Raw genomic sequence first — 17,645 nt, 5'->3', positions numbered from 1 at the left:
CTAATAAGCATTTACTATTTATTCATTGCTGATACTGCTGGTCTGGGGCCCATACATTGAGAACAATTGATGTAGAGGGCTAAGAAATATCAGTCAGAGTAGTTTAAAACTACTCTGAAGCAGTGAGATGCCATCATAAGCTTTGAATGAGATGCTAATATATAAAATGCATATGGGATTTTTCTCTAGTAGCAGTATATAGGACTGATTAAACAGAAGCACTATAGTGAGGGAGGTAGATATGAGGCTATTGAAATAATAAGACAGTGATAAAATCATGAGGGCCTGGGCTAGAATGGTGGCAATGACAGTAGGAAAGGAGTGAATTTAAGAGGTTTTTGAAGAATTTGTTTATCGAAGTAGATACTTGTAAACATTTTAGGATGTGGACCATCTCTAAAATGAGAAGTTAATAATAGGGATTTGGGGAGTAGTTTTTCAAAAGCTGCATTAGAAAGTGAAGCCATCAAATAGTAGTGGTGGTGGTACAGGTTCATAGTCTCTTGACTGAAATTCCTAAAAGCTATGAAAACATGACCTGAACTGTTTTAGACTTCATTTGTCTTGCTTAATGTGAATATTTATACATTCATGTATTTCACTCGGAAATATTAGAGTGGATAAGGGATTATGGATCTGTAGGAGTAGGAGTAGTAATAGGAATTTTAGATATTTAACTTTCAAACAAAGGAACTCATTTCTTTTTCTTTTTTTTTTTTCTTTTTGGCTACACTGTGTGGCTTGTGGTATCTTAGTTCGCTGACCAGGAGTTGAACCTGTGCCCTCAGCAGTGAAAGTGTGGAGTCCTAACCACTGGACTTCCAGGGAATTCCCAGAACTCATTTCTTTAAGTTATGATTTGTTAAGCTAGTTCACCTCACATATCCTCCTTCGGAATTCAGTTAGAGGGTCTTTAGAAGCTTAAATGAATTTTCCCAACTTTTTGAAAAAATGATTTGTAGTTTGTTAAGGAATTATAACAACCCAATGAACATGAAACTTCACTTAATATCACTGTTTTCTTTCTCTTCTGGTAAGTATGCATAAGTTTTCACATGATTCTTATCATTACTGTGTTATTTTTTGTCTCTTTTTTTTTCCTGCTGGCCATTTTTTAGAAACTTTCCCATATATTGATAAAGTCATTATATTTGTCATTTTTAATAGCTAGTCTTTCAGCCTGTTATGTCATACTTAGACTTTTTTTGTTACTCTATTTATTGTTATCTCTTTATGTTTTTATATATATATATATATATATATATATTTAAGATGGAATTGATTACTGATAAACTGGCCTACCAACACCTTGTTTCTTCAGCTGTCACCAACCCTTATAGTATTTTAGTTATCCAGAGAAATTTAGTGATAATCTTTGTAGCCCCCTCCAGGAAGGGGGAGTTGGTACTAGGATCTAGCAATGTTATGGCTTTATTGCAGAGAAATGGGAAAGTGACTGAATCGAAATTTACTACTTTAGGATCAAATCATTGATAGGGAATATATCAGAAACTTAGCTCTTAGTTTTATTTATGTAATTTCTCCAGTGAAGCTGTTTGGTTATTTTGTCTGTGAGTGCATGTGTGCTATATGTGTGTTATAGAAAGATTGTGATCACTTGCTTGCCATTCTTATCATGATTTACTGTTTGATTTTTTTTCATTATAGAATAGCATATGTGGATATCATTTTCTTTTCAGATTGGGATCATTGTGTGAGAATGGTATTCCCTTGTTTGTTTCTTGTTCAAACTGTATATCCTTGGTTTCTACAGAGAATGATTGGCTTACTGTGCTCAGATTATGTTAATTTATAATGAATATTAGCCTTGCTTTTATGTTGACCTTTGTCCTGTAAGTAACTTTTTCTTAATCCTAACAGATGGCTTTTTAGAGTTACAGGCAAGGTTCTTGTCCATATTTCCATTTTCCCCTCTCTTCTCTGCATCTGTTTTGTTCTATTTCTTTTCTTTCCTTCCCTTCCCTTTTTTCTCTGTCCCTTCCCTCTCTCCTTCCCTTCCTCCCTCCCTTCCTTTCTTCCTTCCTCTTTCTTCCCTTCTTCCCTTCCTCCCTCCCTCCCTTCCTTCCTTCCTTCCTTCTTTCTTTTTATTTTACTTTTAGCTTAGTTCGTTAATTCTGTTTTTAGGTCGGATGATGAGCAGAGCTCTGCGGATAAGGAGAGACTCGCCAGGTAGGAGAACAGTGTCTTTTGGCATGATGAAGCAGATCATGCTGCTTTTTCTATCCTTTTTCTTATTCTGCTCTTTTCTTCCCCTTTCTCTTCGTGTTTTTCCTTGTCTGTGGCAAGAGAGGACAAGATTTTTAGAAGTTTGTGTGTAACAGGAACTTTGGCTTCCCCCATCAGAAAGTGGGTGGTTGAAGGAACTTTACTTAGGAATTTAAGAAATTGCTATTAGTTTTTATAGATTTCTCTTTTTATCTTTATCTTAGCACTAAGTTTCACAGAATAAAAAGCTTTCAGAAACAGTGCAGCTGTGCCAGTTGGTGCTTTAGCAGGGAAATACTCCTTTATCAGAAAACCAGTAAATATATCTGTGTTTGCAATTAGTTCCCAGTCTTTAGGCCTCAGTATTTACTCCACACCTCTCTAGAAGGCTCACCCTTATTTTCCTGTGTAGACTCACAGTCTAGATTACTTTGTCACAGCAGTACTGGTGTTGCTTTGGTGATTGAATCTTTTGTGTTTCCCAGAAAAGCTTAGCAGCCTAGATGTGGCTGTTTAAAAGATCAGCCTTATGGATTTCAGTGTCAGAAATCTGTCAGATACTAGGAAAATGGGTGCTTTATGTTTGAGTATTGAATTTTATGTTTCTCAGGCAAAGTAACTGAATGTCAATCTATGTTGTGAGACCTTTTCAGTAAAGGAGACTCTATGGAGTTCTCTTTGGAGACTGTTGTCGATAATGTAGAAATACTGTGGAAGAAATGTTGTGCCCAAATTTTCCTGTTTTTTGGTCTCTGTGATTTGGGATACTCAGTAGGAGGTAGATCACTAATACCAGTACCAGTTTTTATTACTTCCCCCCTCTTACCTACCATTTCCTCTTTCAGCTGGGCCACAAGCTCATTTTGCTGCCATTTCAACTTATGTCTCCTACGAACTCTTTCACTTTCATAAAACTGATTGGTGTGGTATGGTGGGAAGAACATTGCCTTCATTGGGAATGAGGGCAGCCCTTAGAAGAGTCAGTTAACTGCTTGACCTTAGTTTGCTCTTATCATAAAAAAGAGATTTATGTTAGATTTGTTGTGTTCTTTTTGTTTTGGCAGAGAACTTTTGTTCCAATAGAATCCTTAAGTGGTAATAGAAGTCAATAAAAAAGACAAAAGCAAAGCTGCTCAAGTAAAAACAGAAATGTAGCATGTTGTTTGGGTCTTTCCTTGAAGCAGTCCCACAGAAGACACTGAGGAACTATTAGGCTTTTCAGAAATCCAGTTTGAAAACTACTGGATTACTATTTTTAACAATGATACTCTGTTTGATTTTGAGGAAGTCAGTATTGGAGATATGTTCCACTTACCCTGGTGAGATCCAGATTGTATGTTTTCAGGCCTTTAAACATCTTCCTGTCCACTTCACTCCTATTCTCCAGTTCGCTTTGTCCCAAATTGGGCACCCATAAGGGACCTCTAGTAGATGATATCTTACAAATCTCATGAGCTCAGTATACTGGCACCAAACCCAGATAGAGAAGGTAGGGCTTTGTGCATTAGTGGGACAAGTAAAACTTCCAATTCTGCCGTCTAGTATTGAGAATAAGAGAGAAGCTTAGAACAAACAGCATTTTATAGACCAAGGAAATCTATACTATCAATTCTTGTATCAGCTGTTGAGCAACATACTTGTGTTGGAAAAAATTGGTCATTTTATGTTTTCAGCCTTTAAAAAGTTGAATTGGTAGACATGAAATCAGCCAAGCTGCTTTCAGCATTTTTTAAGACTGTCATTTCTTTTTTTTTTCCTAACATCTTTATTGGAGTATAATTGCTTTACAATGGTGTGTTACTTTCTGCTTTATAACAAAGTGAATCAGCTGTACATATACATATATCCCCATATCTCTTCCGTCTTGTGTCTCCCTCCCTCCCACCCTCCCTATCCCACCCCTCTAGATGGTCACAAAGCACTGAGGTAATCTCCCTGTGCTATGTGGCTGCTTCCCAAGACTGTCATTTCTTAAAACACATTTTGTTCTGAGGGAGTGGTAATTTACATAGGAAGTGAAGTTTCCAGGAGTTAGAATTGCTGGTATCTGCTTGTACCCTGTCTGCCTCATTAGTTTCTATTCCATACTTGCTCTGCATGAGAAGTTTGGCAAACTTTACTTTAACTTCTGAGACTTAAGCATCACTAAATCTGAATACCATATTTCTTCAGCAGCTCACTTGGTATTCATATCTCTCTCCCGGCTCCCAAATGGCCAGATGTGACCACCTGGATGGGGCTTCTCCTCTCTCTCTCTCTCCATGCAGGGAAAACCATAGTGAAATTGAACGGCGCCGACGGAACAAGATGACAGCCTACATAACAGAACTGTCAGACATGGTACCCACCTGTAGTGCCCTGGCTCGAAAACCAGACAAGCTAACCATCTTACGCATGGCGGTTTCTCACATGAAGTCCTTGCGAGGAACTGGCAACACATCCACTGATGGCACCTACAAGCCGTCTTTCCTCACTGATCAGGTCTCTGGGAAGCACAGCTGAGAGAGTCTAGAATCTTTTGAAGGTTTTGATCCTTTTGGGGTAGATGACCATAATCCTGAATAGCACATTATATTGGGAGTCAGAGCAGAGCTAAGTCTGTAGTTTCTTATTTATTTATTTAATTTATTTTTCGACTGCTTTGGGTCTTCGTTGCTGCGTGCAGGCTTTTTCTAGTTACAGTGAGTGGGAACTACTCTTAGTTGTGGTGCGCAGCCTTCTCATTGCGGTGGCTTCTCTTGTTGTGGAGCACGGGCTCTAGGTGCGCGAGCTTCAGTAGTTGTGGCTTGTGGGCTCAGTAGTTGTGGTTTGTGGGCTCTAGAGAACAGGCTCAGTAGTTGTGGCACATGGGCTTAGTTGCTCCGCAGCATATGGGATCTTCTGGGACCAGGGCTCAAACCCGTGTCCCCTGCATTGGCAGGCAGATTCTTAACCACTGTGCCACTAGGGAAATCCCTGTAGATTCTTTAAAGCACAAGAATTCCGCTCTGAAGGAAATATTCAGACCATGGGAGAGTGAGTTTTGATCCCTGACTATATCATTTATTAGCTTTGGAGCAGTGAGAAGTAGAGAAGAATTGTGAAAGCTATTTAGCAAAACTTATAGGTACTTTAGAACTGTACTCGTGAAGAACAGTGGAATCACAGGGAGAAGAAATGACTGTGTCCATGAACCAGTTCTTTTCCTTGGCTTTAGGGTTATAGAAGATGGAAGGAAACTAGTTTTTATTCTTGAAGCAGCTTCCAGTTTTAGTGATACAAGGAGTCTAATAGGAAGTTGTTGCTTAGAGATGTACTCTGGTACATTTGATGCACTATGAGAGAAATAGAGAAGGCAAAAACATTTCCAGCCTTTCAGGAACTCAGTCTGAATATGGATATGTGAGTGGTAGGATACACACATAAGTGAAAAATGATAGGAAAATGGGTACGGAGAAGAAATGCCTTAAAAAACTTATTAATAATTTATATAGGATTAAATATGTGTGTGTGTGTGTGTGTGTGTGTGTGTGTGTGTGTGTGTGTATACACACATTAGAGGAATAGCTAAAGTGAATAGAATGGCCAGGCCTGAGTGAGAATAGTCAGCAAAAACTTCAAAGAGTAAGGAAGCCATGTTGTGTTTTATTAAAAATAACACTTGGTTATTGCAGAAAAACTTGTAAAATATAGGAAGTATAGGGAAGAAAAAATTGACCTGTGATGCCATGCTTTTATTCAGAGGATTAGAAGGAAAGAAAGAATATAATTTGGAAGAAAGGAATAAGAATTTTCCAAATAGGATGGTCTGTATGACAGTACATATAGCACAGATATTATATATATGTACAATGAAATAGCTAATCAATTTGTTCTAACAGAACACATACAGATATTGATTCAACAAACTCCAGTAATGCACATTTTTAAGCTAACCAGGTTCTTTGTGCTATTAGAAATGTAAAGAGTGGTAAGAGATAGTCACTGGTAGAAACAGACATGTAAGTAAATCAATCATAATATAAACACAGAATCAGTTCTGTATCAGAAAGAGGTGCAGTAATAAGTCCTGTAGAAGTGCAAATATGGAAAGCAAAGAATAGGGGAATAGGATTGTAAGTATTGGAAATAACTTGATCAAAAGCATAGTGAGAATAATCAGGTTATTCAAGGAAAATCAGGTAGTTTAGCGTGCCTTGGGAGATGGTAATAGGAAAGTAGGCTGGGACCTGATGATGGAATATTTAGGTGTTATGTTAAATAATTTAGATTTTAATTTTTAGGCAATGGGGAGCTATAAAAAATGTGGTAGCATTTTAAGGATGGATTGGAGACAGTGAAAGCAGGAAGACCATTTGTCTTGGCATGAGATGATTAGGACAGTGACGTTGTATTTGAAAATAAAATTGATAAAACTGAATTATCCCTGGAGTGTGAGAAAAAGGAGTTAAGAGTTTTGAGGCCTGTATCCTGAGAGGAAGGGAATACTGTTAATCAAGAAAGGGAATGCTAGAAGAGCACAGAGGATTGTTTTCGAAGGGGGAAATGATAGGTTTTGAGATGTTGAAATTGAATTGCTGGTAAAATGTCTATTTGGAGATGCTTAATAGATTTTAGGCAAGTCTAGGCATATGGATTTGGGTATCATTTCTTAGTGGAGGAGTGGATATGATTTCTCAGGGAGAGAGTATGGGATAGAGAAGAGAACTTAGGATAGAACCTTGGAAATGCCTACACTTGAGACTTGAATAAAGGAAAGGGAACCTGAAGCAGAGAAGGTACATTTGGAAAGGAAGTATAAGTTGGAGTGCAGTGTCATAGAAGCTAGGGAGAAATAAAATTTAAAGGGTAAAGTGAACAACACTATCAGATATGCAGTGACATTGAGTAAAATGATATGGACTCAGGAAAGGGGACTTGAGTTGGCATTTAGGAATACATTAGTAACCTGAAAAAACATGAATGTAGTGGTTTAGAGTGAAGATTGCAGTGGGTTTGAGAAATAAGTGAAAAGAGAGTAGAGCCAGTGAGTGTAACACTACTCTTAATTTAAGCTTGGCGCTGAAAGATGAATTGGGCGAAGTTGAGGGAAGTTTTGTATAGAATTGAGAAAACTTGATCATGTTTAAGATCTGAGGGGAGGGGCTTCCCTTGTGGCACAGTGTTTAAGAATCCACCTGCCAGTGCAGGGGACACAGGTTTGAGCCCTCGTCCAGGAAGATCCCACATGCGGCGGAGCAACTAAGCCCATGTGCCACAACTACTGAGCCTGCGCTCTAGAGCCCGTGACCCACAACGACTGAAGCCCGTGTGCCAAGAGCCCGTGCTCCGCAACAAGAGAAGCCAGCGCAATGAGAAGCCCGCACACTGCAACGAAGAGTGGCCCCCACTCGCCACAACTAGAGAAAGCCCGCGCACAGCAACCAAGACCCAACGCAGCCAAAAATAAATAAATAAATAAATTTATTTTAAAAAAAAAAGATCTGAGGGGAAAGAGAGAGAACACCAATATTTGTAGAGCAAGATCCTAAAAAGAGACCAGAGAGAGTGAGATCTAGAACTCATTTATTTATTTATTTATTTAAAAAGTAATTTTTAAAAATTTATTTATTTATTTAATTTATTTTTGGCTGTGTTGGATCTTCATTGCTGTGCGCGGGCTGTCTCTAGTTGTGGAGAGTGGGGGCCACTTTTCGTTGCGGTGCGCAGGCTTCTTATTGCGGTGGCTTTTCTTGCGGTGGAGCATGGGCTCTAGGCATGGGGGCTTCAGTAGTTGTGGCGAGCGGGCTCTAGAGCGCAGGCTCAGTAGTTGTGGTGCATGGGCTTCGTTGCTCCACGGCATGTGGGAACTTCCCGGACCAGGGCTTGAACCCGTGTCCCCTGCATTGGCAGGTGGATTCTTAACCACTGTGCCACCAGGGAAGCCCAAGAACTCAATTATTGTTAATGGTAAGCCTTTTTATTCCCTGTCTTGAGTTCTGAGGTAAAGAGGAGGAGATGGATAGTGACATAGACACATTGAGGAAATACCTATTGGAAAAACCTCTCTTGTCCATGAAGGTGGTTACATTTAGGTTGCAAAGCTGTGCCTGTGGATTAGACAGAAGCCAGCAATTACTTATGGAGAGATACATATGGCCTGAAGTGTCTTACTTCTTTCCATGAATAATATTTGGTTTTTCAGAAGAGTTCAGTTTTAACTTGTATTTCTCTTCCTTGGGCAGGAACTGAAACATTTGATCTTGGAGGCAGCAGATGGCTTTCTGTTTATTGTCTCATGTGAGACAGGCCGGGTGGTATATGTCTCTGACTCAGTGACCCCTGTTTTGAACCAGCCGCAGTCTGAATGGTTTGGTAGCACACTCTATGATCAGGTGCACCCAGATGATGTGGACAAACTTCGTGAGCAGCTTTCCACTTCGGAAAATGCCCTGACAGGTATGAGTTAATACGGATGGAAAATGAATAGCAAATTCTTCCTTCTTTTTTTTTCTGAGATAGAAGAGGTGTTTTAACTCTTAAATTTTTTGATTGAATCTGGCAAAACTTTTAGAATTTTCTCCTTCAATGAATATAATTGTTCTTTTTATCCACATGCAGGTAATATATTTTGTAGCTCATCTTTAGAAAATGTTTCATTAGTGACAATGCTTATAAAAAGTTTACTTTGATCTTAATATTAGTGTAAATACACAGTAAAGGCCAAGCCTACAATAACCCCCACCCCCACCCCTCCAGCCATTCCAGAAGAATGAAATTATCCATTTTCTGTCTCATTTGTTGGGTAAATACCTGGTATTTTTTCTACCCAGTTGTGCTTGGCTTTGACTTGGTATTAGGTTCTATGATAGTAGGTTTTTATTTTAGAGGGGGATGATTATCAGTGTGTAAGGTGTTTTCTTGGTTTTTTTTTGTATTTATACTATCTTTCTGTCTTGTTTTTGCCCCCACCTCCACACCCCCATTTAATGTTATTCAGTCCTTCTGCCCTAGTTTGGCTGAAGGAAACAAGTCACATCTGCTCCTAAGCGATCTAGAAAAAATTTTAATGTGGAAGCAGATTAAAACTGGTAATTAAAATAAAATCCATTATGGTCATATTAATGTTGGTATTTAGCTTTCATTTATGTTTTTATGGGTTTCATTTTCCTAATTCTTCTTTTTCCCAAAAGTTCCCACTGGTTTCTGTATAATAAAGGGAGGAACAATTTTAGCATGAGACAGATGGGTGTTTCTGTAGCATATAAAATTACTTGTTATTAAACCAGTGACATTCACTCCATGTGTGTGTGTGTGCGTGCATACGCACATGCATGTGTGTTTATAAAAATAATCAGACCTAAGGATATAGCCTTGCTCTTGCTTGCCAACTTTACCTACTTCTACTCCTGTCTTGCCTTGCACAAAGTTATTTCCAGTGCTTTGAACTGAAGAGTAAGTAAGATTCACTGATGGGAACAGAGGTGTTTTAGGCTTGAAAAAAATCCATCTCCTACTTGGCTTATTCTCTTATAAGCAAGGAGATTGGAGAGCATGAATAGGCTACTTACTTATCTTTGCCTCCAGTATCTCTCTCTCCCTCTTCCCCACACACAAGAATGTACTCCAGACTGTTCTTCACATCCTTCTTCAGGGCGTATCCTTGATCTGAAGACTGGAACAGTGAAAAAGGAAGGTCAACAGTCTTCCATGAGGATGTGTATGGGCTCAAGGAGATCTTTTATTTGCCGTATGAGGTGAGTGTCAGGATGAGGATTGTGATTTGCCATAGGAAGAATTAAGAGCTGAGGGTTTGATTTCTGGTCAGAGGAGTTAAACTTCTAAATCCAAGATCCAGTTAGATTAAATTTAGCTCTCGAGACCCACGTAAGTTGTAACACAGAATAAAGCGTTAAGGAAACTAACATTTACTGAACTCCTCCTATGCCAAACATTATGATAGGTGCTTTATGTCTGTCATCTCATTTCCCACAACTGCCCAGTAGGGTAGAATTCATGGTTACTATTTTGCTGATTAAAAAAAAAAAAAAGACTCAAAGAAATTGACTTCCCAGGATTACATAGATAATGTTTGATACAAGATTTTATTCTAATCCATACTAGTCGGATGCCGATACCTATGTTTTTTCCCAGTATATCACAAGGCAACATCCATGTACTCAGATCATTTCTGCACCCCTCCTTTTTTTGTAGAAATTTAAGACTTTATTATGTCTTTCACTTAATATTTAGCATTAATAAATTATATACTATACATTTTAGGATTCTGAAGAAAGGATAGTGATACTTTTCTTCACAGCTAGAGAAAATACTTCTTAAAGTCACAAATTCAGGTTGTATAATGGAAATTGACTACATTGTACGAGAGGATGCTTCTTAGAAATGATGAATAGGATATTAAGAAAGGTTTCCTGGGGGAGTTTAAAAATTGAATATTATGTGGCTTAGTGGTTTAGTTTCTGGACCCAGACTACTGGATTTATCACTTATCTTCTGAGACCTTGAGCAGATTAAATGACTGCTTTGTGTTTGCTTTTTTAAAAAATATTTATTTATTTATTTATTTTTGGCTGGATCGGGTCGTAGTTGCAGCGCATGGGCTCTTTGTTGCAGTGCATGGGCTTCTCTCTATTTGTGGTGTGCAGGCTCCAGAGCACATGGACTCAGTAGTTGTGACGTGTGGGCTCTCTGGTTGTGGTGCGCGGGCTCCAGAGCGGGTGGTCTCAGTAGTTGTGGCTCACAGGCTTAGTTGCTCCACAGCATCTGGGATCTTAGTTCCCTGACGAGGGATCGAACCTGCCTCTCCTGCATTGGAAGGCAGATTCTTAACCACTGGACCACGAGGGAGGGTCCCCCTGCTTTGTGTTTTTATTTCTTCATCTAATATAGGGAGTTATATCAACCTCATAAAGTTGTTATAAGGATTAGATGAAGAAATATATGTAAAGATGCTTAAAATAGTGCATGACACATGTAAAATTCTGTGTAAGTTTTATTTATTATTAAAGAAGTGAAAGAAAGAAAGTAGAGGATGGGAGAGAGTGTTGCAACATGTGGACATGGCTAATGCAAAGACATAGGCAGGAACAAGATAAATAATAACGAAATGTAGCAAATAGATTGTGTTGCAGCATAGTGCTGGAGTCAACAAACCACAACTCTTTGTTTGTAAATAAATCTTTATTAGAACATAGCCATGCCCATTTGTTCGCATACTGTCTGTAGCTGCTTTTGTGCTATAATAGCAGAATTGACTAGTTGCAACAGATTGTATGGCCCACAAAGCTGAAAATATTTACTGTCTGGTCATTTACAGAAAAAGTATACTAACCCCTGATGTAGAGAATCTCTGCATTTGCAGAGCATGTAGAACATTTTGACTTAAAATTCTGGGACAGTTACAAGTTTTAGAAATACCAAACCTGACTTCTTTATCCTTCCTTGTTAGGGGCATTGTTACCAATTTTCTGTGTCAAGTTGTATTCAGAACCTGTTATCTGGCTGTTAACTGATGGAAGCTTCTTTGATAGTGTAGTGCAACTTTTTTTTTAATTTATTTTTTTATTGAAGTATAGTTGAATTATAGTGTTGTGTTAATTACTGCTGTGCAGCAAAGTGACTCAGTTATATATTTTCATATTCTTTTCCATTATAGTTTATCACAGGATATTGAATATAGTTCCCTGTGCTATGCAGTAGGACCTTGTTTTTTATCCATTCTACATATACCAGTTTGCATCTGCTAATCCCAGACTCCCAATCCAGTCCTCTCCTACCTCCCTCTCCCTTGGCAACCTCCAGTCTGTTCTCTATGCCCCTGATTCTGTTTCTGTTTCATAGATAGGTTCATTTGTGTCATATTTTAGGTTCCACATATAGGTGATATCATATGGTATTTGTCTTTCTCCTTCTGTTTTACTTCACTTAATATAATGATCTCTAGTTGCATCCATGTTGCTGCAAATGGCATTTCATTCTTTTTTGTGGCTGCATAGTATTCCATTGTATATATGTATCACATCTTCTTTATCCATTCTTCTTTCAGTGGACATTTAGGTTGTTTCCATGTCTTGGCTATCGTGAAAAGTGCTGCTGTGAATGTAGGGGTGCATGTATAATACCCTTTTTTTTTTTTTTTTTTTTGGTAGTACGCAGGCCTCTCACTGTTGTGGCCTCTCCCGTTGCGGAGCACAGGCTCCGGACACGCAGGCTCAGCGGCCGTGGCTCACGGGCCCAGCCGCTCCGCGGCATGTGGGATCTTCCCGGACCAGGGCACAATCCCGTGTCCCCTGCATCAGCAGGCGGACTCTCAACCACTGTGCCACCAGGGAAGCCCTATAATACCTTTTTTTTTTTTTTTGTGGTACGCAGGCCTCTCACCATTGTGGCCTCTTCCATTGTGGAGCACAGGCTCCGGACACGCAGGCTCAGCGGCCGTGGCTCACGGGCCCAGCTGCTCCGTGGCATGTGGGATCCTCCCAGACTGGGGCACGAACCCGTGTCCCCTGCATCGGCAGGTGGACTCTCAACCACTGCGCCACCAGGGAAGCCCTATAATACCTTTTTGAATTATAGTTTTGTCTGGGTATATTCCCAGGAGTGGGATTGCTAGATCATATGGTAATTCTATTTTTAGTTTTCTGAGGAACCTCCATACTGTTTTCCACAGTGGCTGCACCAACTTACATTCCCACCAACAGTGTCGGAGGGTTCCCTTTTCTCCATACCCTCTCCAGCATTTGTTATTTGTAGACATTTTAATGATGGCCATTCTGACTGGCATGAAGTGGTACCTCATTGTAGTTTTGATTTGCATTTCTCTAATAATTAGCGGTGTTGAGCATCTTTTCATGTGCCTATTGGCCATCTGTATTTCTTCTTTGGAGAAATGTCTCTTTAAGTCTTCTGCCCATTTTTCCATTGAGTTGTTTGTTTTTCTGTTGAGTTGTATGAATGATAGTGCAACTTAATTGCTTTTAATCTCTCTGTTCATTGAAACAGGTGTGGCAGTAGCTCTGTGGACCCAGTCTCCATGAATAGACTGAGCTTTGTAAGAAACAGATGCAGGTGAGATCCTAAGCTGTAAAAATAAAAACCCAAAGGGATGGCCAAGTACCTTTAGAGATCGTCACATTTTCAACTATTTTACTATTGTACTTCCTTCAGCAGCCCTCACCCTCATCCCTCACTTCCCAGTTACTTTTTTTCTGGCAGTATTTTCCTGAACTTCTAAATCTTTTGCTCATCCTGTTTAAGGAAGTTACGCTACCACTTTACCTATTGATACTTTCTTCCTGCTGCAGTACCTTTCAGTTGCTTTACTTTGGCAAAGGTAAAATATATGCTGGTCACTTTTGGGTGGGAAAGGTCCAAGTACAGTCGTCCTGTTTTATAAACACCCAAGAGCCTAAAGTTAAAGGTACTAAGCCAGCATTGCCTTTTAAATGTTACTGGGTAGGGTTTTCTCCTCACACCTGTAATTTTTCTAGGAATGGACTTGGCTCTGTGAAGGATGGGGAACCTCATTTCGTGGTGGTCCACTGCACAGGCTATATCAAGGCCTGGCCCCCAGCAGGTAGGAAAGTTGAATAGTGACTTCTTCCTGGGTGCAGCAAGTTCCTCACAGTGTCCAAGAAAGTTAGCTAATATTTATCATGTACCTGTAGTATATGAAATGTACTTTGGTATAAACTGTAATAGGAAAGAAAAAGTGGACTCCTTCCCTTCCTTTATGGATCTTATATTCCAGTTAGGGAGATGGATTACTCAGACTTGAAAATGACTTGGTGATGGCTGTGTCACAGAATGTAGTTTTTAAATGTCCAAATAGTAATGTATACTGAATACCTGTATCTAAGTATTTGTGTGCAAAGAAGCAGTTGACATTGAATGCAGTTGATTTGGGAAAGTTTTCTAAAGAAGGAGCAAGACTTGGATGGAGAAGCGGGTAAATGGCTTGATTGTAGTAACTTGTAAAGGGGATGTTCTCTGCAAAGACTTTAAATCAGGATGTGAGCGGATTAATTTTACTAGAACTTGAAGTCAAAAAGGGAATGTGAGAAAAGTGGTTGGGGTACAAGGATCAGCCTTTTAACCTGGCTTGTCAGAGTTTCCAAATCGTAGCAATTTTATTACCTCCCTGCTGGCTAGGTGTGCCTGGGAAGTGGGGGTTTTAGGGAGATAGAAACTAAGAGAGGCAAGGTGGTGTGTTTTGGTAAAGGTTAAACTTTGGATTTGGAAAAACCTGGGTTTGATTCTGGCATTGTTATTTATTAGTGGTATAACTTAGGGTAAGTTGCTTGACTTGTATGGGAAAAAAAAACCCTCAATTTTCTCATCTATAATTTAGAGATAATATAACCCATATAGAGTTATTGTGAGGATTAGATTTAATGTAAGGAAAGCACCCAGCCTAGTGCCTGGCATATGGTAGGCACCCAATAAATGGTAGTTAAATGTAATTAAGAAAAATTAATTTTAAGTCATAATGAAGTTTGAACTTTTTAGTTTATATACTGTATAAACCATGCGTTTGAGATACACATGATCTTTTATACTTCTATGTAGCTCTCAAAGAAATACTATTTTTCTTGGTAAAAAGAAGAAAAATATGCAAAGAGTAGGGGGAAAGTGCATCCTTCTTCCCTTTCCACATAAACATTGAAACACTAGCTTGTCTCTTTTCCAAAGTACATAAATAACTATTGGTGTTTGGTTTAATCTCATTTTTGGTTGTTTGCTTACTTTGAAAGTCACAGGTTAGGCAAGACATCCGTTCTCTGCCTGTGATATGGTCACAGAGTAAATGGCTGTCTTCATATGTATTTGGTTTGGCCAGCATAGTCTTTTAGAATACTTTGAGTGGGACTCTACTCTGCAGTTTATTATAATTAATGTGAGTATAATATATGAATTAATATATATAAAAGTACTTAAAATAGTACCTGATATATATGGTAAGTTCTTTGGGTTGTTTACCTTTATTTCTTATTTTCAGCAGTCTGTATTGTTTCATACCTAGTCTCTTCATACCTACATGTGTTTTAAATCTTTACATATCTGACTTTTGAAGGCAATTGAGTTTGAGATACCTGTTAAACCTTTTAACTTCACCTTCCTGAAGGTGTCTCCCTCCCAGATGATGACCCAGAGGCTGGCCAGGGGAGCAAGTTTTGCCTGGTGGCTATTGGCAGACTACAGGCAAGTATGAATTTTTCACATCTATATCACCCATTTTCAGTGGGAGAAAATCTCCTTCAGGATGTGTTCATGTTATTTTTTCTTTTACTCTCTGAATACAAATGAAGAATTCTGAAAAACTCCGAACATTTTGAGGAATATGGTATTCATAGTTAACATTGCTTCTCTTGGATTTAGCAGAAGCTGAAGAGAGTGAGAGAGAGAGATCTTTTCCTCTTTCATACTTTTAGCTTTGCAATGCTGAATTTTCTATTTCCAACTAATTTCTTTTGCTCCTATACAATAGAAGAGAGATCTTTTCATTTTTCATTACATGACTAACAGTAGAGAATTGGAATTATTTTGATTCTCCTTATAAAAACAGATGTTTCTTGGTTACTTGGGAGTATAATTTTCCAATCTGAATAGTGAATACCACCTAGCTAAATGAAAGTAAGTGGGTTTTAGGTTGAATGAATTATTACCTTTCTTTACAAAGTTCGTGAAGAGTACATGTGTAGGAGTGGAGCTAGGCCTCACGCCCTATCTGTGATGATCACTTTTTCCTTTTTGGATGGGTTGTGAAAGTTTAGAAATTCCTAAAATTGGAAACCTGATGGGAAATACATCTGTAAAGAATGGTGTCATTTTATCTCATTTTTATCTCTTTTCTTTCAGGTAACTAGTTCTCCCAACTGTACAGACATGAGTAATGTTTGTCAGCCAACGGAGTTCATCTCTCGACACAATATTGAGGGAATCTTCACTTTTGTGGATCATCGCTGTGTGGCTACCGTTGGCTACCAACCACAGGTGAGGAGCTGGAGCTATTACACCGCTGATATTTAGGCTTCTGTTTTCCCTTTGCTATGCTGAGATTATTCAATCGTATAATTCCAGAGATAACCAAAACATGTCAGCCCCAACTCAGAAAAAGAGATGATCCTAGTCTGTTGATAGCTAAATATAATTTCAGCTTCCTACCAAGGTTGTCTGATCTAGAAAAATATGGCTTGTGAAACCAGGCTGGAGCAGCAGGTACAGGTAATGTATTTCTTTTTTGTTAGTGATATTAATACAGATGATGATGCAAAAACTAGTTATAATGATTTGGCCACCTTTAGATAATTCATATAATCATCTAGTTGCATAGTAACCCATAAAGTATGCAAATTTAGCACCAGTTATTATGATTTATTTAGATATCTCATTCAGCAGACCAGGTAACTATGTCTGAATTGAGAAACAAGTCATTACATAAACTTTCAAAATTATAGCTGCCAGGAGGGACTTCTGTAAAGAGGTTGGTGCAAAAGAGATCTTGAAAAAGGAGAACAAAGTCAGAGAGCATTTACAGTACCTGATGCAACACCTGTTGTAAAGCTGTTGTTACCAACACAGCGTGGTGTTGGTGTAGGAATAGTTACATAGATCAGTAGATAAGAATCGAGTCTGTTCTCATATTTATGGTCAACTGATTTTCAACAAAGATGCCGAGACAATTCAAGGGGAAAAGAAGCTTTTCCAATAGATGGTGACGGAACAATTGTATACTCATAGGCAAAACAAAACAGAAAGAACTTAGACTCTTACCTCACACCATACACAGAAATCAACTCGAAGATATAAATGTGTGAGTGCCAAAGTTTTATAAAACATCTAGAAGAAAATAGGATAAAATCTTTGTGATCTTGAGTTAGGCAAAGATTTTTTTTTGGCCACGTTGTGCAGCTTGCAGGATCTTAATTCCCCCACCAGGGATTGAACCAGGGCCACAGCAGTGAAAGTGCCGAGTTCTAATGACTGGACTGCCAGGGAATTCCCTAGGCAAAGATTTTCTATATGACCCTAAAAGCATGATTCACAAAAGAAAAACTTTGGTAAGTTGGGTTTCATAAAAGTTAAAATTTGCCCTCTTAAAAGGGCATCATTAAGAAAGTGAAAAGACCAGCCACAAATTGGGGGAAAATATTTGTAAATCATATGTGTGAAAAAGGATTTGTATCCAGAATAAAGAACTCTCAGAACTCATTAAGACAACCAGCCAGTAAAAAAGGGGCACAAGATTTGAATAGACATTTCACCAGAGAAGCAATATGAATGGCATATAAATAGTTGCTTGTCATTAGGAAAGTACAGATTAAAGCCACAATGAGATACCACTATATGCCCATTAGAATGGCTATCATCAAAAAGTACTGGCAGGAACATGGAGAAACAGAACCTTCATACATTGTTAGTAGATAAGTAAAATGGTATAA

At 38.7% G+C, this 17,645-nt stretch overlaps 1 protein-coding gene across 3 annotated transcripts in view; it reads left to right on the top strand.

Annotated features, from left to right (window-relative positions):
* Positions 1-17,645, top strand: part of ARNT (aryl hydrocarbon receptor nuclear translocator) — a 62,536-nt gene that overhangs the window by 32,459 nt on the left and 12,432 nt on the right. For 2 of the 3 annotated variants that reach the window (XM_060029496.1, XM_060029493.1), the window contains exons 5-11: positions 4,494-4,707; positions 8,430-8,643; positions 9,839-9,941; positions 13,207-13,272; positions 13,695-13,780; positions 15,329-15,405; positions 16,063-16,197. In XM_060029496.1, the coding sequence (XP_059885479.1) occupies positions 4,494-4,707; positions 8,430-8,643; positions 9,839-9,941; positions 13,207-13,272; positions 13,695-13,780; positions 15,329-15,405; positions 16,063-16,197 (895 nt within the window). Of the gene's footprint in view, positions 1-2,145; positions 2,191-4,493; positions 4,708-8,429; positions 8,644-9,838; positions 9,942-13,206; positions 13,273-13,694; positions 13,781-15,328; positions 15,406-16,062; positions 16,198-17,645 lie in introns of all 3 variants that reach the window. The other variant, XM_060029487.1, reaches the window with a different exon arrangement.

This window comes from Delphinus delphis, chromosome 1 (assembly GCF_949987515.2).
Source record: "Delphinus delphis chromosome 1, mDelDel1.2, whole genome shotgun sequence".
In the NCBI taxonomy this organism is placed as follows: domain Eukaryota; kingdom Metazoa; phylum Chordata; class Mammalia; order Artiodactyla; family Delphinidae; genus Delphinus; species Delphinus delphis.
Note: the sequence above shows the minus strand (reverse complement) of the source record. Positions and strands in the feature narration are given on the sequence as shown.